Source organism: Paroedura picta, chromosome 8 (assembly GCF_049243985.1).
Source record: "Paroedura picta isolate Pp20150507F chromosome 8, Ppicta_v3.0, whole genome shotgun sequence".
Lineage (NCBI taxonomy): Eukaryota > Metazoa > Chordata > Lepidosauria > Squamata > Gekkonidae > Paroedura > Paroedura picta.
Window position 1 is genome coordinate 74,051,718 of NC_135376.1, and position 23,910 is coordinate 74,075,627.

A 23,910-nucleotide genomic window follows, 5' to 3' on the forward strand; every position below is an offset into this window, starting at 1 on the left:
CAAACCCGCAGCCAGACCAAGGCGGGGCACCCGACCCAGGGCCCCCCCCCGGGTTCACCAGGGCCCCCCACGGGGCCGCTCTCCATTCCCCTGTCGGAATTCCGGTCGGCCCTGGGCCCGGACCCGCAATTCGCCAACCTCCGCTCGCAGCTTCGTGCCCACGAGGGGGTCTGGTACAAGGGGGAGCGCCTGTACGTCCCCGCCTCGATGCGCAAGACCATCCTGGAATTGTGCCACGACAGCAAGGCGGCGGGCCATTTTGGCTTCCTGAAAACTTGGGGGCTGCTTCGCCGCCAATTCTGGTGGCCGGGGGCCCGCCGGGACGTGGGGAAATACGTCGCTGGCTGCCCAGTGTGCCTTGCGCACAAGCGGGGGGTGGGTAAACCCCAGGGCCTCCTTAAGCCCCTGGAAATCCCCGACCGCCCCTGGGAGATCATCTCCATGGACTTCATCACCGACTTGCCCCCCAGCCAGGGGAAGACGGTGATTTGGGTGGTAGTGGACCAATTCTCGAAGCAGGCGCACTTCGTCCCCTGCCCGGGGTTACCCACTGCGCAGCGCCTGGCCGAGTTGTTCGTCACCCACGTGGTGCGCCTACATGGTTTCCCCCGCAAGGTGATTAGCGACCGGGGGGCACAGTTCGTCGCCAAATTCTGGGGGGCCCTCATGGACCTGGCAGGAGTGTCTAGGGGGCTAAGCTCCGCGTACCACCCCGCCACAAATGGTCAAACCGAAAGGGTTAACCAAGTGCTCGAGCAGTACCTCCGCTGCTTCCTGAATTACCATCAGGACGATTGGGTTTCCCTCCTGCCCCTCGCAGAATATGCCTACAACAACGCCCCGCACTCAAGCACGGGAAGGGCCCCCTTCGAAGTGGTTCACGGCTACGCCTCGCCCCCCTTCCCCACCCTCGTGAAGCCGCCGGGTGATCCCACAGCCTCCCCGCCTGGGGTGGACGAATGGGCGACCCGGGTGCGGGAGGCCTGGGGGGAGGTAACGGAGTCCCTCACGAAGGCCAAGGCTGATTTCAAGAAATGGGCTGACCGCAAACGCCAGCGCCCCCCTGACTATGCGGTGGGGGATGAGGTATATATCTCCACAAAAAACCTCAAAAACAGGCGGCCATGCAAGAAGCTAAGCTACCAGTTTGTGGGCCCCTTTAAGGTAACCCAAGTGCTAAACGAAGTCGCCGTGCGGGTAGAACTCCCAAAGACCTACCGCAAGGTTCACCCGGTGTTTCATGTTAGCCTGCTCAAAAAGGCCCCCCCACCTGATAAGTGGCACCCCCAGTCCCGTCCACCTCCCCCCGTCATGGTGGGGGAAGAGACGCACTACGAATTGTCCGACATTGTCGATTCTCGCTTGTTCCGCAAACAATTGCAGTATCTGGTTTCTTGGAAGGGCTTCCCCGACTCCGACAATGAATGGGTGGACGCGGAGGACGTCGCCGCTCCGATTCTCCTCCGCAAATTCCACTCCCGCTTCCCCGATAAGCCGGGCCCTACCCCCATTGCTGCGGGGGCTTGAGGGCGAGGGGGACGGGGGGGGGGCCTTAAGGGGAGGCGAGTGTCATGACCCCCCCTGGTTCATGCCATCCTGTTCCCGGCTACTCTTGCATATTTTACTTTCTCAGGCCTCTTCTCACCCAAGGCCATAAAGCAATAAACCTGTCCTCTGAGATGTTCCCTCCCTTCCTGTTCTCAGCGGGCGAGGAGGCCCAACAACTGTATCAATCTCACTGTAAGTGTCCTTGCGGAGACAGCCAAATCTCAACAATGTGCCATCTCCCCGATAAGGCACCTGGCCATCTGGTAGCCTGAGAACAGAGCCCCCTTTTCCTCTCTGCCCACTCTCCCGCCAAATCTCCTGCGCACCCCTCCCTTATTTGGTGTACCCTATATCTACCCCACCCGTTTCACTTGTACTTTGTTATTATCAAGATCTTTGCTTAGGAAGATCTTGGCTTGCTTTAGTTTTCTGTGGACTTTGCCTAATAAAGCTCTTCTTGGAAATTTGCAACCGACTGTTGGATTTCGGATGTGCTTTCACTTGGGACTCCACAGGCTGGGCTCAGCCTGATTCCTGACAGCCAGCCTATCACAAATCTACCCATACATAAATAGAGACCATGAAACAAAGAATCCCCAGAACAAGAAGGAATGTTTCTTTGTTGTGGCATTTCTACAGAGCAATGCAGAAGCGTTAGTTAAAAAAAATGCTTTGGTGTTGTGGCATTTTTCCATAGCAATGTGGAAGTGAACTTTAAAAAGTAATTTGGGGGCTTGGGGGGAGAGAAGGAAGTTTGAGTCCCCAATACAACTGCTATGTAGGGACTGGTGGCTTGTGGTGATTTACAAGCTGAGGAGCGGGGGGGGGGGGGGAGAGTGCACAGTGTTTTTCCTTGTTGCCTCGTCACAATGAGGTGGTGGGAAAATGCAGGAGGGGTCTCCCATCAGGAAGCTTGCAAATGCACGGCTTCCAACCCAGGCTTTTGCAAGCAGGAGGTGGTGCGAGTTTTATACCTCTGTGTGGAATTGGTCTGATTTAAATTTTCCTGTTGTCGTTTCTGTGTTCTTTCAAAAGGTACTGATAGTAAGTCCATCATAGCTGGATCTATCCAATATGCATCCCTTTTGAATTGCTCTCTCTATATTATAAGTGCTCTGGAGATGAGCAAAAATAAACCCATATTTATTACTTACTTAAAAAAAATCTGAACCATGTGGCTGGGGCAGATGGAAGGCATTTGTTTTACAAACCCTTGTCCCCCTATTCCTTAATACAAAAACTGGGAGATTAAATTTTAAAAGTTTTTTTTAAAAGATGCCAACCAAGACCTTGTATGATAATTATTGGCTGTGACTGTTTGGCAATCCATTCACTGTATGAGGAATAAAATACTGTCAAGAAGAGAGTTAAAAGTAGTGACAGGAGGCTGGGCAGTGGAACCGAAGAGAGGAGAAAGTGGCAAAGGGGTGGGTTGGAAATAATTATGATGGGGAGAAAGTGGTCAAATGGAAGGAAATTGCGGGACCACTGAGGGAATGGGAGTCACTCCCCCCTCAGATAAGTGTTTGCTAGTCCCATTCTTGTAACACAACATTTGAAGATTAGAAGGAAAAATATTTTTTTTAAATCTTCTTTGGGCACCTTGATGGACTTTACTTATTCAAGTTGGGGATGAATGTGTTTGGCGGGAACTTGGGAAGATTCATTAGGGGCGCTTGTAATATCAATGAACTAATTTTATGATGGACTTATCCTGAGGAAAAAATGTTTTGTGTATCTTTAATGGAATTCTACTTTTTACAATATAAAACAAGAGACAATTCCTAGCAGGTTAAATCTCCATGACCACTTTTCAGTAACTTTAATAAGCATTTTAACTCTTTAAAAAAGGGAAGGCCATGTATTCAAGTGTACTGGATTCTGAGCAGTAGGGTTTTGTAGAATTCTTTTAAAATATTAAAGTTTAATTTTTTTAAATTTAAATTTAAATTAATATTTAAAGTATTAATATAATGTATGTTAATACATTAGTCTGTACAATGGTTTTTACTTAAATGGTTTTCCTTTAAAACATCTGGTTATGTAATTTAAAGAAAATAACAACTTGAAGAACACTGACGAGCTAAGAGTAATGTCCTGTTATAGAAAACTGTCAAAGGAGATTTAAGAGGCAAGGAGTTGTCAAAAGGCTACGAATACTCTAGTCCTACTGTTGCAACTGCAGCAAGAAGGCTTTGTGTCTTCTTCCAAGGAAACTTTCGCCGCCTACTTGCACGGCACTGTAGGACACCATTCTCTGATCTCTGTGAGTCTGGCTCAGTCAAACAGTTTACAGTATTGACATGTTCAAGGACACTACCATCCCTCCCTCTCTCTGTTCTGAATTTTTCTTCCCCTTCTCTATCCAGTCAACCCCACCTGAAAAAGAGCAGGAGACAAGTGTGTTGCCATGGCTTGGTAGGAGAATAAAACCCACAACGTTGTTGTGTGGAGGACTGATGCTGTTATAATATCACAGCTTCTTGACATGGCCCTGTCTCCTGACTACTATGCAAGATCAATGACTACAGTACGACTGCCCTGCAAAGCATGCCCTTAAAATACCTGTCATTACACTTGCAATGAGTTATAGAGGACTCTGGGAAAAAATCCTTCTGACAACTTAGCAAGAAAAAGCACCACTCCTAGAGAGGCCAAGAGTCTGTGCATACAAAGTAGGCCTCTCTGTATCCAAATAGATTAGATTGTTTCACTGATAGTGCTGCTGCTGTTGTTGTTGTTATCATTATTAAATATTTAATTTATATACTGCCCACCATAGTGGCTCAGGGAGGTTTACAATAATAGGAACAAAGAAAAGTACATTAACTTTAAATATAAATATTAATAAAACCACAACAATATTAATAATACACATCTCAATAAAAGCATTACAAGCATTAACCCATCTCACTGTACCAGTATAATCTCTAGGTATAGCGTGGTTGCAGCATTCATCATGGGTTTTTTCCCAGGGTGGCCCATTTGATGTTAGAAGAAGAAGAGTTGGTTCATATATACAGCTTTTCTCTAATGGAAGGAGTCTCAAAACAGCTCATAATCCTCCCTTTCTTCTCCCCACAACAGACACCCTGTGAGTTAGGCGAGGCCAAGAGAGCCCTGATATTACTGCTCTGTGAGAACAGTTTTATCAGTACCGTGGCAAGCCCAAGGTCACCCAGCTGGTTGCATGTGGGGGAGCACGGAATCAAACCTGGCTCACCAGATTAGAAGTCCACATTCCTAACCACTACACCAACCAGTTAGATAGGGGTGTTGTGATAATTTGGTTGTTATCCTTTCCGAGACCTCATGAAGTAATCTGGTTAATAGAAAGTGCTTCTATACATCAGTGAGATACTTCAGCAATGTTATTCCCACCTTCACTTTTATCACAGGAGCAAACATTCTATTATCTTCAGACACGCCTCCAATGTAGAGCTTTTTAGTGAAGACAGGAGCATGGTCATTTTCATCCTGTACCTCAATAATCACCTTGGCAGTATTACCTAAAATTTAAAAAAGCAATAATTTAGTAAAATGTTGGTATACCATAAGCTTTTAACAACAGGCATATAAATGGAAGGAAAATGGTTTAGGGAATTAAGACTATTGTTCCTAAAGTGGTAAGTAGGCCGGATAATATATGGAATAGCTTGTTGCTGATAAGATTTGTCTTGTTAAATTGCTTGCAATTTGCAACTCCATTACATTCAAATGAATGGTCATAGGGTTCATCTGATACAGCTGAGTTGCTGGAGGATGGCATATCCATACTTTGGCGCTTAATATTATGTGTTGCTGTTGTTGCATCTTCTCCATCCCTTCTCCTCTTCTATTTTCTTAGTCACAATGGCTTTGTATAGTATCAGTATACATGGGTCCATCGCAAGACCCTTTAACTGGACGATTATGAGGAGGCTGAAGATTATGAGCAAGGCTGAAGCCAAGAGTACCACAGGTTTGGGAGATAAAAAGGAAAAAGAGAATGTATATGGAGGAAGGATGTCTATGGTCATGGTGATAATTCTTGGGTCAGCACTGTTTTACTGACCCAGCTCATGCTGTAATATTGGAAATGTAGCAGAGACAGATTCATTGTGAGCACTGCTTTAGCAGCAGTGTGAAGTTTCATAAAAATGGATTATTAAATACACAACAGACAATGAAATTTCTTCATTAAAGAGCACAAGAGTAATAAAGATAGAGGTACAGCTGCTATGGAGAGGTTAAGTATCATATGCAACATTTGTTTTGTAGGACACAAGGCAAAGAAGTTGATGAGACTAGATGTGGAGAAAGCAATTGCAGCATATGAGGCCTACTAATTTTTCCACATATACAGATTTCTGTAGGTTTCTTCTAGGATTAGAAATTTTGGACCCCTCTGTTATGCGATATCAGGCAATGGTTTGAAGCAGATGTCTCTAGATTTTGAAATAGTTAAGAATAAAGTATCCATAAAATGGACCCCAGCTATATATGAACTGTATATGAGCAACTGGACCAGTAAAACTGATAGTCAATTCATCATAGCCCACAGAGCAGTAAACACCTTGAATTTGAAAGGACTTTCTTCCCAATAACCTTGGTTACAAGTGCACAGAGCCTTAACATGAAAGGCACAAAGCAATCTCAGCAAAACATCACTTTTGAGGTCAATAATCAAAGAACTTGACACACTGTTGAAAACAATCAAAAGTCAGTTTCCTGAAAGAAATCCCATTTGCCAGTGAAAAATGGTTTCCTTTCAAAGTTGGTTCCTTTCCACAACAGCAAGTCACACCTCTTTATTCACCGATATATGGGGTATGTTTTCTTCATAACTACCACTGTCATTATTTTGGACTTTATCTATATATATATAGAACAGTCCTAAAATTTATTCTAAATGTACAACCAGAATGGGAATGGAACACTTCCTACATGGACAAAAGAATCTAATGTCCAGTCATTAAGCACAACTTTACAAGACAAATATATTCTCCTTCTTAGTATGCATAAGGGAGCTAGCACAGTTCCACAGAGCCTGGTTGACGCCAGTGAACCAATATTGTTGACTGGGTCCCCCTAGAACCCTCCCCCACAAGATATGCCACCTGATACAACACAAGAAGACCTAAGTCCAGCCACCTCATCAAGTTTGCACAGTTATATTGTTAAAACAGATTACAATGTTTACAAGTTGTAAATTTTATGAATTTACAAGTTGATAAGTTTGATCTTTATATGTGGTACCAAAACTGGATAGAATTGTGAACCATGATTTTTTATTGTAAACTGCCCTGAGCTGCAAGGGAGGGCAGTATAGAAATGTAATTTCTTAAAAAAGCAATTATTTCATTATTTGTTTATAAAATTGCATATGTTTATACTTTTCTTATATAATAAAGCACTCTCCCACTCTTTGCATGTTCAAAAGACTGATGGTGCAATCCTATGTCACATTTATCTTAAATCCACTAATTTTAATGGCCAGACTGGAATAACTTAGCATAGGACTGCCCTGTTAACCATTCAAGAGATATATAACTCTTATTAATAATCTGTAACAGGAATAACTTGTAAAGTTATCATCATAAGATAATTCTTTACATATCTCACGCAAATACTCCAATGCATGCGAAACATGATGCTAAGTGCAACACTTCTCATATTCTGAAATAAATAAAAAGTAAAATAATAATAATAATAATAATAATAATAATAATAATAATAATAATAATAATAATAATAATAATAATAATAATAATAATAATAATAATAATAATAATAATAATAAAACTTTTATACCACCGTTCCCTTAGGCTCACGGCAGTTTACAAGATAAAAATTACAATAAAACCCATAGTTAAAACCATTAAAACCAATCCGTACTATCAATGTTGGGCAACAGGCGAGCACTAACTAACCCCACTAACCCCCCAAATTGTATCTTAGGAAACAAGCATACAAAAATTGCCACTGTTAATCAGACTAGAAAAACCAGGAAAACATAATGAAATTTATGTATTTATATGATGATTCGTAGACTGCTCTTCTCTGGCAACAGTCTCAGGACAGTTAACAGCATGTAAAAACCCATACATATGGGGTATTAAAAACAAAAGACAGTTAAAACCTAATTTCTTATCTTCTTAAATGTATAAAATGCTTGGTCTGTCCCTTGAATTAAAATTCCTAAGTTGAGTTAGGGCTTGAGTGCCCATATTCCAGTGATGCAGGGAGCTGGAGAGGAAAGAAGAGATGACTTTTCTGATGTTACTCTGTGTTTACGTTGGCTTCAATGGAAGAGTGCCACCTTACAGGCCCTTCAGAGATTTGGTAGCTCCAATAGGGCCCAGATCTGGGGTGGCAGCTCATGCCACTGGGCAGGTGCTAGGACCAAAAAGTCAAACACATTTTCTTGGGGCCAGGAACCACCAGTAGATTAGAATTTGCCAATCATAGCATTCTTCAGGGTTCCTGAGATACACAAGGCTCAGACCATGTACAGCTTTGAAAGTTAACACAAACACCTTGAACCTGGGCCCATTCTGCACACATAGGATAATGCACTTTCAATGTGATTTGGCAGCTGGATTTTCCTGTGCAGAACAGTAAAATCTACTTCTAAAGTGCATTGAACCTGCATTATCTATTGTGTGCAGAATAGGCCCTGATCTCAAATTAAGTGGCAGCCAGTATAGCTGTTGGCGAGCAGGTTGAATGTGTGCTTTTCACAGGTTTCTCATAAGGACTTGAGCAGTGGCATTCTGCACCAGTTACAGTTTCTGGGCATGTAGAGCAAGTTACAGAAGTCTAATCTGGAGGTGACTGTCACATAGATCACTGTGGCTAGGTGTTCCAGGCCCTGGTAGCTTTGCTTGGCATAGGTGGAAAAATACCTATCAAACTACTTTTGTGAACTACACCTCCATAGAAAGAGAGGTGTCAAGATGCACTCACAAGTTCTTGACAGTACATGTAGCTATCAATTGCACCCTGCCAAGGATGGGAAGATGTGCTTCCTATTCTGGACCCTTTCTTTCCACAGGACTTCCATCTTCAGGGGCTAAGCTTAAGGCAGCTTTGTTGAGGCCATTCTCAAAGCCACCTGTGATATAAGACCAGAACTTTTAAATTGAGTTTAGAGTGAGACCAGACCAATATTCAAGTTCTCTTATGGTGCAATCCTAAATTGAAATACAACTTTCTAAATTTATTTCAAAATCTAAATGTATTGAAGTCAAAGGTCTGTTTAGGATTTCTAAGATGTCTTTATGGAGGAATAAATGCTTTATGGAGCACTTACTTTGCTCACTTACTTTGGACACATCATGTGATCAAGCTCGTTAGAAAAATCATTAATGCTTGGCCTGGTCAGCGGCAAAAGGAAATGTGGTCGCCAAAGGATCCGCTGGCTTGACATGATCAATGCCGACACAGGGATTACCATGAACAAACTAAAAGAAGCGTTCATTGACAGAGACGCATGGCAGAAACTTTCCTATAGAATCGCCGAGGGTCAGACACGACTCAACAGATGACATCATCATCATCATGGAGGAATAGGGAGTGTTGCCTCACCCACTGTGGCCTATTGGCTTCCCTACTAGTGGCTGTTCTCCATGAGTTTCCTTTCTTTCCCTGACCTGGGTGGTGGCGTACAGGAATACAGAGTGGAATGAATAGCTTTAAAAGTTGAGAAATTAAATACCTGCTTTAAGGGGAACATTAATTCTAATTCCAGTGCAAAAAAGAGTATCTGATTGCAAATAAGCATTTAGGCATGAATTAATTATACCTCTGGTTGCATCTTCAGGCAGCAGTTAAATAATGAGCTATGGATAGGGTTACAGCCCTATCTTTGCCAGGTAGCAAATAATATAATAAATGGCAATTGTGTGAACATACTGGAAAGTGTGAAATCAGTGGGAAAATAAATGATCTTATGGAACAATATAACTCACAACTAAATTAAAAAATCTCTGCATTTCCACATGAGCAGACTCTCTGTTCAATCAGTCTGAGAATCTGTCAAATGAGACTCCGCTAGCACGCTCTGAAACAACTTACATGATGCTGGATAATGAAGGTTGTGACTTTTTTTGAAAGAGCTATTCAAAACAGACAGTATAATCCCTGGGAAGTCAGTCACCACACCTTTGGCTTCTTACCTTCAGAGTTTCAAGGCTATATTACATCTAAGAGCTTCAAGGCTCCGAGGTTGGAAAGGTTGGAAAGACTTACACCAAGGACTTTTTTGTTGTTTGTGGTTCAAGCTAGGGCAGTTAGTAATAGTAATTATGTAGAGGAACACATCCTTTGTACGATTAATGCAGCCATTCTTGGATTTTACTGACAGGGCACGCTTGTTAATACATTGCACTTGACACTCCTTGTGTGCTTTGTTTAATATGTGGTTTTCCCCATTCTATGTAGTGATATCACGGCAATTTATATTTGTTATTTAAATAAGAGGCCAAGAAGAAAAATCTTTGAATGATTGGAATTTCAAAGATTCTGGAGGCATTGGAAAAGAGGGGAGACAATAGTAAGAGAATATATCAGACTTCTTTAAATATCAGCTATACACACACTGCCCTACACCATCTTGATGAATGAAACCAGCTGCTCTTTCCAGATTACACAAGATCCAGGAAACGATTTTCAGACAATGTAGCATAAAAGGGATAGAGCCAGCAAAGATGAGGGAGAACTGGACACATCATGCTCTTGGGAAACATGTCTCTCTCTAATTCTCAGACCACTAATCAAGACCGTGAAATAAAGCTTATGGCCACCTCAGCACAAAAGCATTAGAAAGATCTAAAATCTACATTACCACTCTCAAGAGAAGGATGCTTCATTCAAACCGACTTCTTGCCAGAAATCCCAGATTAGTGAGGAATAAAGAATGGAATCATGAATTTGGTCGAGAGAACTCTCTTTTTGTCCAGAGAATGCCTCATTTGGAAAGATACCCACAGCCCCTACAAATACTGGTTAGCTTATCTAGATCCCTTGTCCCTTTCTCCAAGCCTGAGAGATGGAATCTTTTGATTCAAGCCTTTGGTTCTGTAATAAGAACTATAATAAGAGCCAGCTTGGTGTAGTGGTTAAGAGAGTGCCTACTTCTAATCTGGCGAGCTGGATTTGACTCCCTGCTCCCCCACATACAACCAGCTGGGTGACCTTGGGCTATTCACAGCCCTGATAAAGCTGTTCTGACTGAGCTAATGGAACACCACATCACCGGATAGCCACTTGGGACAGTTGCTGGGTGCCTAGATGCTTAAGATGACCAAACAGAGTGGCACTCACAGGTCAGCAGGTCCACACGTGGTAATAACATGTGACTTTTAAGCTCTAGCAACTTCCTTAGGAATGGCAGCAGTAAGAGATTCCTTGTCATTTTGTTACTTCTTCTTTTTTTTCCTCCTGAGTGAAAGGATATTTAGAACAATTATAGTTTATGTAAGTGTCTTGAACTTTCAAAGCTCATAAATTGCTAATATTGGCTGCAGGAGAAAGATTAATTCAAGTTCAGTGTTTGCAAGATGGCAATAATTTGCATAAGGTATCTAAAATGTAAATTAAGCGTTCCTTCAATAATGCTTCTGGTTTGGGTTTTTAACAACACAAACAAACGTGGATTAGCAATGCCAGTGTCAGAAAACTGAGTGGGAAGCTGTGGCACCCCTGACAGCAATCCCGTTGACATGCTCCTTCAGAGCTGTGATGTGCATATCCAACAACCTAATCCCTGTTTTAACTTATGGCATGCCAAATCCAGCCTTATGTGGATTGTTTTATTAATGCTAACGAGAAGGAAAAGGAGAAGGAGAAGAGTTGGTTCTTATGTGCTGCTTTTCTCTACCTGAGGGAGGCTCAAAGTGGCTTACAGTTACCTTCCCTTTCCTCTCCCCACAACAGACACCCTGTGGGGTGGGTGAGGCTGAGAGAGCGCTGATATCACTGCTCGATCAGAACAGTTTTATCAGTGCTGTGGCAAGCCCAAGGTCACCCAGCTGGCTGCATGTGGGGGAGTGCAGAATCCAACCTGGCTTGCCAGATTAGAAGTCTGCACTCTTAACCACTACACCAAACTGGCTCACAATGTCACCAATGTTACCTAATCGATAATTCTATAAGGAAGATTATTATTATTACCACCTATCGTAGATTGGGAGTACTAAACTATGGCCGACTACCAAGTTCTTGGGAGAGGCAGGATTTGGAGATTTCCTTGGAATACGGAAACGATCAGCCTGGAGCATTGTGTTTCTGAGTGGCATTTTCTATAAATAGGTCAATCTCATTGGAACCACTTTTGACATTAAATAAATGAATTTATACTGTAGTCAGCAATCAATGAAATTTGCACATGGTCTCCGCTTCTGTTGGGTTATCTGTGCTTTGGGAGGAAATAAATCAAGATTTTACTCTATGAACTTCAACTTTGCTTTTAGTACTTAGTTCCAGGTCATATCCTGAAATCCCAAGTCAGAACAACAAGAGAATTTTCAGCAGAATTAAAGTTTGCTTCTCCGTTTAGCACCACGCAGAGGTGCTTCCATGCCACAAGCCAATTTCTACATTCTACCAAATAAATCGAACCCCCACTCTGTAGTTTACCTCCATGATAACAGGAGCTACCACCAGCCATGTCCGGTAGTGGTGTGGGGAAAAAAACCCAATCAATAGGGGCTGATGTCTATTGCAAGCTGGTACTGATGTTGAGATGCTGCATGTCAGTTTTACTGATGAGACTTAGTCCAAAGCAGCCTTGAAAATGTCAAGTCATCCCCTCCGCATAGATGAAAAGTTCTGTTATTTCTGTGTCTTTTAATTTCTTACATTAAAATCCTTATAACCTTTATTCCTTTCAGTTATTAAAATACATACATTAATCTCTCTCGCAGTTTAAACTTCACTGACATTTAATTTCATTAACACCTTCATTTCAGCTCATCACTTCATTTTTATATATGGCATATATTTCATTGGTTCTGGCAGATTGAGAGCACAGCATCTGTGAGTCAATTATTACTTAACTCTTTCCTTTTAACAAAGTTCCAGTGGGTAGCAGATTATAACGAAAGACTGCCTATTAAACTGACACATTCAGCTTTGCTCTCCAATCTCCCCTGGAGAAAATGCCTGCTTTGTAGGGTGGACTCCATAGCATTATACTTGACTGAGGTCCCTCCCTGCCCCAAATCCCATCCATTCCTGGCCCCACTCCCAAAGTCTCCAGAGCATTTCCTAACCCTAAGAAATCTTCATAAATATACTTACAGGCCAAACTTTCCCCCTTATTCATATATGCATATAGTTCTGTTGGGCATTCTTCATATGTACAGCTGCAATCACAGCACACCATGGAGGGGCATCCTGAACTGGAGAAGCATCAGAGGTCTTAGAAGGCTGCAAAGTCCTCAGATCATACGAACAAGAAGAGCTGGTTTTTATACCCTGCTTTTCACTACTTGGAGTCTCAAAGAGGCTTACAATTGCCTTCCCTTCCTTTCCCCACAACAGACATCCTGTGAGGTAGGTGGGGATGAGAGAGTTCTGACAGAACTGCTTAGCAAGAACAGAACTGTGTCTGGCTCAAAGTCATCCACCAAGCTTCATTTGGAGGAGTGAGGAATCAAACCCGGTTCTCCAGATTAGAGACTGCCACTCTTAACCACTGCACCACACTGGCTGGACAAGGATGAAGTCCGCACACATTGGATAATGCACTTTCAATGTGCTTTTACAGCTGGATTTTCCAGTGCAGAACAGGATACTTCTAAAGTGCATTGAAAGTGCATTATCCAATATGTGCAGAACGGGCCAAGAAGTTCCTATCCTATCTCCTTTCATGCCCCCTGCAGGGCACTCTTCATATTCTGCTCAATTTTGCACACTGCACAACTTTCATATTTTAATGAAGCTTACCCCGTGCCCCTATCATTTTCTTTATATATTGTGAAGAATAGCTCTGCACCAACAGAATCTCAATCAAACTTGATTATAAGTGTCTGTATTTCCTCAATGCACGGAGCTTGAAAGAAAGGAGGGAGGAGCTAACCTCTCCAGCAACTCTAGCTAATTTTTTTTTACAAGGAATGTAAATGGCCTAGGAAGAGCAAAGTCATGGTTCAAGGTATCTAAGCCTGAAAGCCATACAGTCCTGCGTCACTTTCTCCTGAAAGACAAATGGATAAAGTGTTACTTTCTCTGGAAAACTGGAAAAGCAGGGAGGTGGAAGAATGTAAGGGGTATAAAACCACTAGACCACAAGACCAAAGGGCATGTCCTCTATGTTTCTTAGCCAATTGCTCAAACATAGGTTTTTTTCAAAATGTGTCAGTGCTGACTACATGCAAGGAAAAAGGAATAACACTCCATCATGTGCATACACTTTATTTCCCATCCCAAAATAACAACAGTTCTAAAAAGTGTGGTGAGTGCTTCTTAAAAAGTGAAGTGTTGAGCTGAGAAAAAAATTATACTACTTATTCTGATAGGATATAAAAATATCCATTTAATCTTTTGACATCTGTAGACTATTTTTTTGTCTTCAATAAACTCTAACTTGTCCTGTTTATGCACAGGACAATACTACCAGGCATGAACCAATTTTTTTTTTGTCTGAGTTATTAACATCTTCATGATAGCACAAGACTCTGTAGTTGACCTGAAGTGCTGCTGAAATGTTTATGGAGTTGCATGACATTCGTCGGACAGTCCCAGCTGCCTTTGGGGCACTTGACCCTCCCACCATGGGATACGCAGCTGAAATAGAGGAGCAGCTGTTCTATTCCAAACTGAGTTAAGAACAGACGGTTGTCTCTATTACAAAGGGCACTTTAATCAAACTATGGGCAAGCGGGATAATTGGACGGGCATCAGTAATAATTTATTTAGCTCTGTCCTTAATGATCTGCCAGGATGACTTTATACAGTGGCAGGTGAAACAAACTCCTCTACCAGTTAGCTCAATTTTTGCTGTTAAAAATCTGGCTTGACCCACTATGATTATAACTTTTTAATGACAATTTTAATTAAGGTTGTCAATGAATTAAAGAAGTTTTAGCTGATTAATCAACAGCCTTTTAGCCAATTAATTGTGTTTAATCTATTAAATCACCAAACTTGACTGCTAGTTCTTTTCTGACATATTGAAGGATGCAGAAGATAATTACAATTTAATAGAGGAAAGCTATAACTTGTTAGACAAGGCATGTTTAATATTTTAGTACTTACTGATGATGTAGTGACCAGTGTTTCCTCCCTGCATCTCCCAGTAATACTTAATCAAAGAGGAGACTTGAGCAGTGAAGTAACACATTAATGGCAGACCCACACAGAGTACATTACAATAGTCCAGCCTTGAGGTTACAATGGCATGTATTCATGTGGCCAGTTGGCTTGTTCGCCTGCCATCCACATAGCCTCTTCATGTGCCTGAGCTGCAAAAGAAGGCCCAAGTAGGAAACCATGTGGAATCCAAACTGATTCAGATTGCTGGGTTTTCCGACTGAGCTCTGGAGGCTGTTATTTTCATTATGCTGTCTGCAAATTTACTCCTACATTTTGCCTGTAAGTCTGAACTGATGACTTCCATTCTGTGACATTGTCTCTGAGGAAGTAAGTAGGTGTGCACATGAAAGCTTTCCCCCTGAATAAACCTTTGTTGGTTTTAAAGGTGCTACTGGCCTCTAAATGTGTTTGGCTGCAAAAGGAGGATTAGGGTCCTGCTTTTCAGAATAACTTTTCTGGACTCCCATAGAACAAAAATCGGCCCATTCTACATATATTGGATAATGCACTTTCAAGGTGCTTGTATGGCTGGATTTTCCTGCATGGACAGGGATCTACTTCTAAAGTGCATTATCTTAACGTGAGGAATGGAAGTCAGTGTAGGGAGCCATATTTTGGGCTAAATTAAGGTGGAAAGTGGTGCATCAGTAGCACAATCCTATATAGGGTACCTTTCTTCTAATCCCACTAATTTCAATGTACAGATATATATCAAAGGAGAGAGGGAACCTTGTCTCCACAGTCAGCTTCTCTGACTAGACCAGGGGTAGTCAAACTGTGGCCCTCCGGCGAACGCTGGCAGGGGCTCATGGGAATTGTAGTCCATGGACATCTGGAGGGCCACAGTATGACTACCCCAGGACTAGACTAAAGGGTGTTGTGTGATGAGAGCTAGAAAGCAGCCTAAATAGAGGGGAACAACAGTTTCACATTTGTGTACCCATTTTTACCCAGCTGCTAGTTTTTCTGCAGTAATAAAAAGCAGCGGTTAGAAGGGCCAGGAAAAAGTACAATCTGTCTTCTTTTGGCCCAGCGGTTAAAGGGGCCAGGGAAAAGTATAACCTGTCTTCTTTTGGCCCAGCGGTTAGAGGGGTCAGGGGAAAGTATAACCTGTCTTCTTTTGGCCCAGCGGTTAGAGGGGTCAGGGGAAAGTACAACCTGTCTTCTTTTGGCCCAGCGGTTAGAGGGGTCAGGGGAAAGTACAACCTGTCTTCTTTTGGCCCAGCGGTTAGAGGGGTCAGGGGAAAGTACAACCTGTCTTCTTTTGGCCCAGCGGTTAGAGGGGTCAGGGGAAAGTACAACCTGTCTTCTTTTGGCCCAGCGGTTAGAGGGGTCAGGGGAAAGTACAACCTGTCTTCTTTTGGCCCAGCGGTTAGAGGGGTCAGGGGAAAGTACAACCTGTCTTCTTTTGGCCCAGCGGTTAGAGGGGTCAGGGGAAAGTACAACCTGTCTTCTTTTGGCCCAGCGGTTAAAGGGGTCAGGGGAAAGTACAACCTGTCTTCTTTTGGCCCAGCGGTTAGAGGGGTCAGGGAAAGTATAACCTGTCTTCTTTTGGCCCAGCGGTTAGAGGGGTCAGGGGAAAGTACAACCTGTCTTCTTTTGGCCCAGCGGTTAGAGGGGTCAGGGAAAAGTACAACCTGTCTTCTTTTGGCCCAGCGGTTAGAGGGGTCAGGGAAAGTATAACCTGTCTTCTTTTGGCCCAGCGGTTAGAGGGGTCAGGGGAAAGTACAACCTGTCTTCTTTTGGCCCAGCGGTTAGAGGGGTCAGGGAAAAGTACAATCTGTCTTCTTTTGGCCCAGTGGTTAGTGGGGTCAGGGAAAAGTACAACCTGTCTTCTTTTGGCCCTTCCCTCTCCAGCCAATTTCCAAGTGTCTGCTGGTTCCATGGGGCTATGGGAAGAAAGATTCACTGTTCTGTGTGCATCCCTACTGAAAAGTGAGGCATTTTACTGGACAATTAATTGGGAGGGGGCAGGAACTGGCAAACTTGCTTGTCATAATTCTACTGAATACTTCTACTACTTAGTGGAGAAAACACCCAGCTCTTGTATTCTTAAATGTCACTTTTCTAGCTGGAAAAAAGAATGCTAGTCACCCCATCTGATTTCAAGCAGCGACAGCTCTGAGACATCTATTCCTTTAAGGAGAACTATCAGGAAGTCTGCTTTATTGTATATGAATTAATAAACATGAATGAAACTGAAGTGTTACAATAGTACAAAACATCAAAAGGGCAATAAAGAGAACTGTCTAATTTCATCTTTAAGGGGCGATCACTGCAGACTGATTATCTGAGGAATACTTATCGCTTTTGTCGATGTGTTCTTAGGCATGGTAATTGCTATCGGAGGTGATAAAAGAGAAGTTGAAATATAACCTCTCTGTAAAGGACCTATAGCTATAAACAACCTTCTAGTCAACATTTGACAAAAGGGGGGGGGGGAGAGAGAGAAGATAATCAAATGTTACATTAAGCGCAGATGAAGCTTCCAGGAGACATCATCTGCCAACTGGCAACACCTTTGTCACAGGGGAGCTTTTATTTTTTTTGAAACCATCTATTTGTATCCATGACCATTTTTAGATTGACACTAGAACAGCCTGGAGGCGCCTTCCATTGAACGAGTGCCGGAGACTGCTAAAGTTGGGTGTCATACCTAACAGGAGTGATAATTCAAGATAAGATAACAGAACGTGACAACTACTGTCAGCAGTTGTACACTAAGCAACCATCAAGTATAATACCTGAGGGGTCAAAAAGAAACAGAGTTGGAAAATAAACAGCTACTTTCATTCTTGTAGCTTCCATACAGGGAAGCACGCGACAAAACAGACCCTTTGCAGTGAAGTGCAGGAGAACACTGTAATCCATTGGGGTTAAGTCAGCAATAACAAAAAAACAGGAGGAGTTCCTGATAGGGTGAAAGAGGATTTTAAAAATGGTTTGCTAATAGAAGAAGAAGAGTTGGTTCTTATATGCCACTTTTCTCTAGCAGGAGGAGTCTCAAAGCGGCTTACAATCACCTTCCCTTTCCTCTCCCCATAACAGACACCCTGTGAGCTAGGTAAGGCTGAGAAGGCCCTGATAATACTTGAAGAAGAAGAGTTGGTTCTTATATGCCATTTTTCTCTACCTGAAAGAGTCTTAAAGGGACTGACATTTGCCTTCCCTTTCCTCTCCCCGCAACAGGCACTCTGTGAGGTGGGTGAGGCCGAGAGAGCTCTGATATTACTGCTCGGTCAGAACAGCTTTATCAGTGCTGTGGCAAGCCCAAGGTCACCCAGCTGGTTGCATGTGGGGGAGCATGGAATCAAGCCCGGCTCGCCAGATTAGAAGTCCACACTCCTAACCTCCATACCAAGCTGGCTCTCTAGTGTCATTCTAAGCCTGTAAGGAGGTCCAGCCTCCTTAAATCCATTGAAGTCAACAGGCTTAGAAGGGCATTCATCTATTTAAAAGGATCGTTCCCTCCATATAGGCCTGCATATCAGTTGAGATCCGCAGTGAGACTCTGGAATGTGTGCTCCCACCGAGAGGAGGATCGGCATGGGACAGAAATTCTTCTCTCTCCCCTCATTAGTTTGTCTTTTTGTCTCTCTATTGTCTTTATACTGTTCCTGCTGACAACAGTTACAAATAATTATTTTAACCTGCTCAGTTCCTCAGTTTTCAGCATGGGTGTGTTAGCCAGTGGTGTACCTAGCCTATCTGACACCTGGGGTGGATAAGCCCAGTGCCTTCTCTTCATAATATTAACAAAGATTTGCTAGGCCCCTGCCCCCCAAAACAAAATGGTCTTCCTTTCAAGAATATAGGTGTATTTTTAAATTTGAATCTGTTTATTTTTTCCTTTGTTGCTGTTATGTGCGAAGTTGTGTCCGACCCATCGCGACCCCATGGACAGTGATCCTCCAGGCCTTCCTGTCCTCTACCATTCCCTGGAGTCCTTTTAAGTTTGCACCTACTGCTTCAGTGACTCCATCCATCCACTTCATTCTCTGTCGTCCCCTTCTTCTTTTGCCCTCGATCACTCCCAGCATTAGGCTCTTCTCCAGGGAGTCCTTCCTTCTCATGAGGTGGCCAAAGTATTTGAGTTTCATCTTCAGAATCTGGCCTTCTAAGGAGCAGTCAGGGCTGATCTCCTCTAGGACTGACCGGTTTGTTCGCCTTGCAGTCCAAGGGACTCGCAAGAGTCTTCTCCAGCACCAGAGTTCAAAAGCCTCAATTCTTTGACGCTCGGCCTTCCTTATGGTCCAACTTTCGCAGCCATACATTGCAACTGGGAATACCATAGCCTTGACTAAACGCACTTTTGTTGGCAGGGTGATGTCTCTGCTTTTTAGGATGCTGTCTAGATTTGCCATAGCTTTCCTCCCTAGGAGCAAGCGTCTTTTAATTTCTTTGCTGCAGTCCCCATCTGCAGTGATCTTGGAGCCGAGGAAAATAAAATCTGTCACTATCTCCATTTCTTCCCCATCTATTTGCCAGGAATTGAGAGGGCCGGCTGCCATGATCTTTGTTTTCTTGATGTTGAGTTTCAAGCCAACTTTTGCACTCTCCTCCTTCACCCGCATCAACAGGCTCTTTAGTTCCTCTTCACTTTCTGCCATTAGAGTGGTATCATCTGCATATCTGAGGTTGTTGATATTTCTCCCTGCAATCTTGATCCCAATTTGTGACTCCTCTAATCCCGCCTTTCTCATTATGTGCTCCGCATACAAGTTAAATAGGCAAGGCGACAGTATACAGCCTTGCCGAACTCCTTTATCAATTTTGAACCAATCCGTGATTCCATGTTCAGTTCTCACTGTTGCTTCTTGACCTGCATATAAATTTCTCAAGAGACAAATAAGATGCTCTGGTATTCCCATCTCTTTAAGAACTTGCCACAATTTGTTGTGCTCCACACAATCAAAGGCTTTAGCATAGTCAATGAAGCAGAAGTAGATGTTCTTCTGGAACTCCCTAGCTTCTTCCATGATCCAGCGTATGTTGGCAATTTGATCTCTAGTTCCTCTGCCTCTTCGAAATCCTGCCTGTACTTCTGGAAGTTCTCTGTCCTTTTTTTTCCTTACTGGGCTTCTAATTTGTCTGGCTTTCACTAGCATTTAAAACAAACAAAAAACCTACTAATGTACTGAGTGGCAGGCCATGCATCAATTTAAAATTATCAACATTGGAATTGTATCACTATTTTCCATGTGTAGTAAATTAATAATGAGACATAATGCTTTGACAAAACAGTTTTAGGACAAGACATCCACTCTTCCTGTACCACTTTATTCATATTTAGTTTTTTGTATTTTTATTTCAACCATGCTTTGACTTTATAAAGTTGTTCACAGCACTACACAGTTTTTCCTTGCCCATCAGAAGATAACTGAGCGAGTGAGAGCTTTTCTCAAACTGACAGCTATACAGTCTGCGGCATACCTTATTATAGATTTGATGTATGACTTTCCTCTTCTATCATATCATCATATTAAGCTGAGGTGTATGGGTGGGGGGAAAGTATTAAAGTCTGCAATGCCATAGCAAAACAGATTTAAAGGGCCAATTGCCACCATTATTTGAAAGTGAACTTTTGATCCCTCTTCCTTAATGTAATTATTTTGATTTGTGTTGTCTGCCTCATACCTTTCATTCACTAATTCATATGTTCAGACGGATAAGAAGTTTGAGGACAACTTCCATGGGAGTGATAGATTTTAAGAGTCTTTTCCCCCATCACCACCTGTAGATGAATCACAACGGTGCCAATATTTATCTTCCTATCTTGTCCATAAGCTTCTTTAAAAGTAGGCTCATCCATCATATCTAAATCAGAAGCTGCTATTCATATTTGAGAAGGCAATAAGGAGAACCCACCTTTGTCACACATTTTGATGGTCTGCATAAGTCATGTGAGGATTAGACTGTGGATACTTTCATCATAAACTATGTAAACCAAAGTGCACAAGATATCTGTAACTATTATAAAAGACCTAATGACATTTGGGCCTCACAATGACCTTTTGGGCCTAACAATTTAAGGGCCAATGAATGCTCCTGCCTTGGCCTTCACAAATTTAAGGGCCAATGAGTGTTCCTGCTTGCATCATCCTGCTGCCCAATCAGGCCGCATCTCCCGTCCCTGTCATGTCCAATGACTTTGCTCACCTTGCCTCAGACCACTGACAGATCAGGCAGGTGCCTGGTGAGTGTGCTCCCAGGGGCCATGGGCCTGTACCTCACTGCTTAGACACACCTGAGACCTGTTGAGTGACCTTGGGAAAGTCCCAGTTCTCTCAGCTGAAGGCCCTATGATATCAAAGACATAAGTGACCCAGAATTTCAAGTGGAGTTGGCTTACAGAAAAGTAGACAGTGAGACTTTGGGGCAACTAGGTGATCCCCTTTTATTAAGCAACAACTTGACCTTGTGGACAACAACAGGAACTGGAGTTGCCAGCAGTAGACCTTTAAGCAGCTCTTAAAGGGAGTGCTCTGAACAACTGACAATGATGGCTGCCCCGTCCACTCAAAGCTTGGGGGGGATTTAAAGGGAGTGGGTAGGGTACCTGTCATTATCAATTGTCAAGTACCTACTCAGGTGCTGCCTGAGGAAGCGGTGTGTGTTTGTGTTATGCTTTTAAATAGATTGAATCATGGCCAAATCACCGAATCACAATTTGGCCACCCTGATTGGGATTGTATGAATGCAGGGAATAGGCAGTTTGGCTTGGATGTGCCAAAAAAGTATCCAAATCAGCTTATCTGAGCTGAACTGAACATCCTTAGTTCACAATAATTATCACACAACTAAACAGTCATCACAGAGGTTTTTATATGATCCACTGTTGTTAATAGCATTATATTCATTTTGGCAACAGAGAGTAAACCAATACAAAACAAAAGCAGTAAACAGTTTTGTAAGTGCTTGTTTAATAGCACCATCTATATATAGATAATCAATAATGTCAAATTTTAAAAGTAGTATTCTGGGTTTAAGTAGCTTCTAAAAGCTTTGTTTAAAATATAGTAATTGCTTCTTTGGATGCAATGCCGGCACAGTAATCAAGCTGTATTCTTTGCTCAGCATTCCCAACACTGTTATTTCAGATACAACAATCCCATACCATGCTTCATTTAAGGGTGGAATCAGGATGACTTCAGAGTGTTGCATGATGAATATTCTGTGCTTCAAACAGTCCTGCCATTTTAGCCTCTGAAAACTGCAGCTGACTTAGCAACACAAGAATTAAAATTCTAATAATGGGTTCCTATTAACAAGGGCTTAGGATTCCCTGTCATATAGCATGAAGTATGCATTGGGGGGGGGGAATCATAATAAAACTTGGCTTTGTAAATTTAGGGGAGGCATCAATATTGAAATCCCAAAGTTTTAGTCATCCCTGTGCCAGCTTGCATTTATTTTTGTTTCTATTTATTTATCTTGGATTTCTGGATTATTGGGTCCATTGTCCAAAGAGGCCATAGGGAATTGTTCTACAGGTCTGGAGCAAGTGTTTTTAAAGGAAATGACACCAAATTTGCAAAGAAAACTAAGACCCAATCTCTCATAAAGACACCCCCTCCCCATGCTTGAAGGGGATTGGACAAAGAGGTCCAATTTAGAGAGCCTTGAGCAAAGTGCTCTCAGATACTGTTCCTAGCAGGAGATAGGAGATGTTCCCAAAGGTCTGGAGCTGTTTTTGTAGAGCAAATAGCAGGAAAATTGCAAGGTATACAGTCCTCCCTCTCTCCTAACTCCCTCCAAAGGAATCCCATTTTATGGACCCTGTTCTTCAAGTGTCCTGGTTTGTACAAATTATACTTATGTTGAAATTAATATCTTAACACAAGCCTGCGGCACCACAGGCGCCGCGGACTAAATAAAAAAGTAAGCCCTTGGAAGGCGGGATGTGTCCAGGATGAGGAAGGGTACCGATTGGCCCCTTCCTCTGGACAGACTCCGGGGACTCGCCCTCCAACGCTCCTGAGCCACCCCACCAACCTCCAAAGCCCTGCTAGCGCCCGCTGTATTTGGGCTGCAGTGAGCTTTTTTCCTAGTATATATATATATTACAATACTATTTTTGCATTCTATGCGTTCTATGCAACTTTTTAATCAAGACCCCCCCCCCCGGGTGGTTTGCCAGTGCCTTCCCCAGTCATTACCGTTTACCCCCCAGCAAGCTGGGTACTCATTTTACCGACCTCAGAAGGATGGAAGGCTGAGTCAACCTTGAGCCGGCTGCTGGGACTGAACTCCCAACCTCATGGGCAGACAGCTTCAGACAGCATGTCACTGCCTTACCACTCTGCACCACAAGAGGCTCTAAGGAAGCAGTACTGTAAAATAATTAAAGGCCTGTTTAGAACTTAAAATTCAAACAAACAAACAACCACCTCCCCCCAACACACCTACCACCTATGGCTTGATAGCTATTTAGCCACTATGATATTTTGGGAATACTCAAAGAAATGGAACCAACTCCAATGAAAAGATTAGCAACTATATAATGAGTGATATTTTTTTCAGAGTGCTAATTATAATAAAAAATGCACTCACTAACATCAGTCTTTGGTATCATTTCTGGCATACTGCCTATGGAAATGAGAAACATTACAAGGATATGCCCAGAAGCAAAAAACATAAAGTGAAATCAATAACATTCAAGTTGTCTTCGTTGCAAAATTTATTTTAATTGCCAAGCAATTCATTATTTCTTCGAAGGCTGGCAAGCCAAGTGTCTTGATGTTCTCATAAGATGGGTTGCTGTGACTCCTAATGTTTTGGTTCATGGTTATAATGATTTAGAGACAAATGGAAAAAATGGTTTAATTCAAGCAATTGCTTATGATACATGCTACGCCTCATTATTTCTTTGAGCTTCCCTCTCTATGTGTATTCAACTTGTGGAACATCATATGATGGCACCATTCTGGGATAGAAGGGTTTTTTTTATGTTGCTACATTGTAAGGGAATGATGATCCATACTGGAAGCTATTTCCTTCTACAATAATAAATATACAACAGTCCCTAGATTCTATAACGATCCGGTTCTGCATAAAACACAA

At 42.6% G+C, this 23,910-nt stretch overlaps 1 protein-coding gene across 9 annotated transcripts in view; it reads right to left on the bottom strand.

The window, feature by feature from the left end:
• Positions 1–23,910, bottom strand: part of PCDH15 (protocadherin related 15) — an 886,705-nt gene that overhangs the window by 76,727 nt on the left and 786,068 nt on the right. For all 9 annotated transcript variants that reach the window (XM_077350402.1, XM_077350403.1, XM_077350405.1 and 6 more), the window contains one exon: positions 4,930–5,057. In XM_077350402.1, the coding sequence (XP_077206517.1) occupies positions 4,930–5,057 (128 nt within the window). The remainder of the gene's footprint in view (positions 1–4,929; positions 5,058–23,910) is intronic.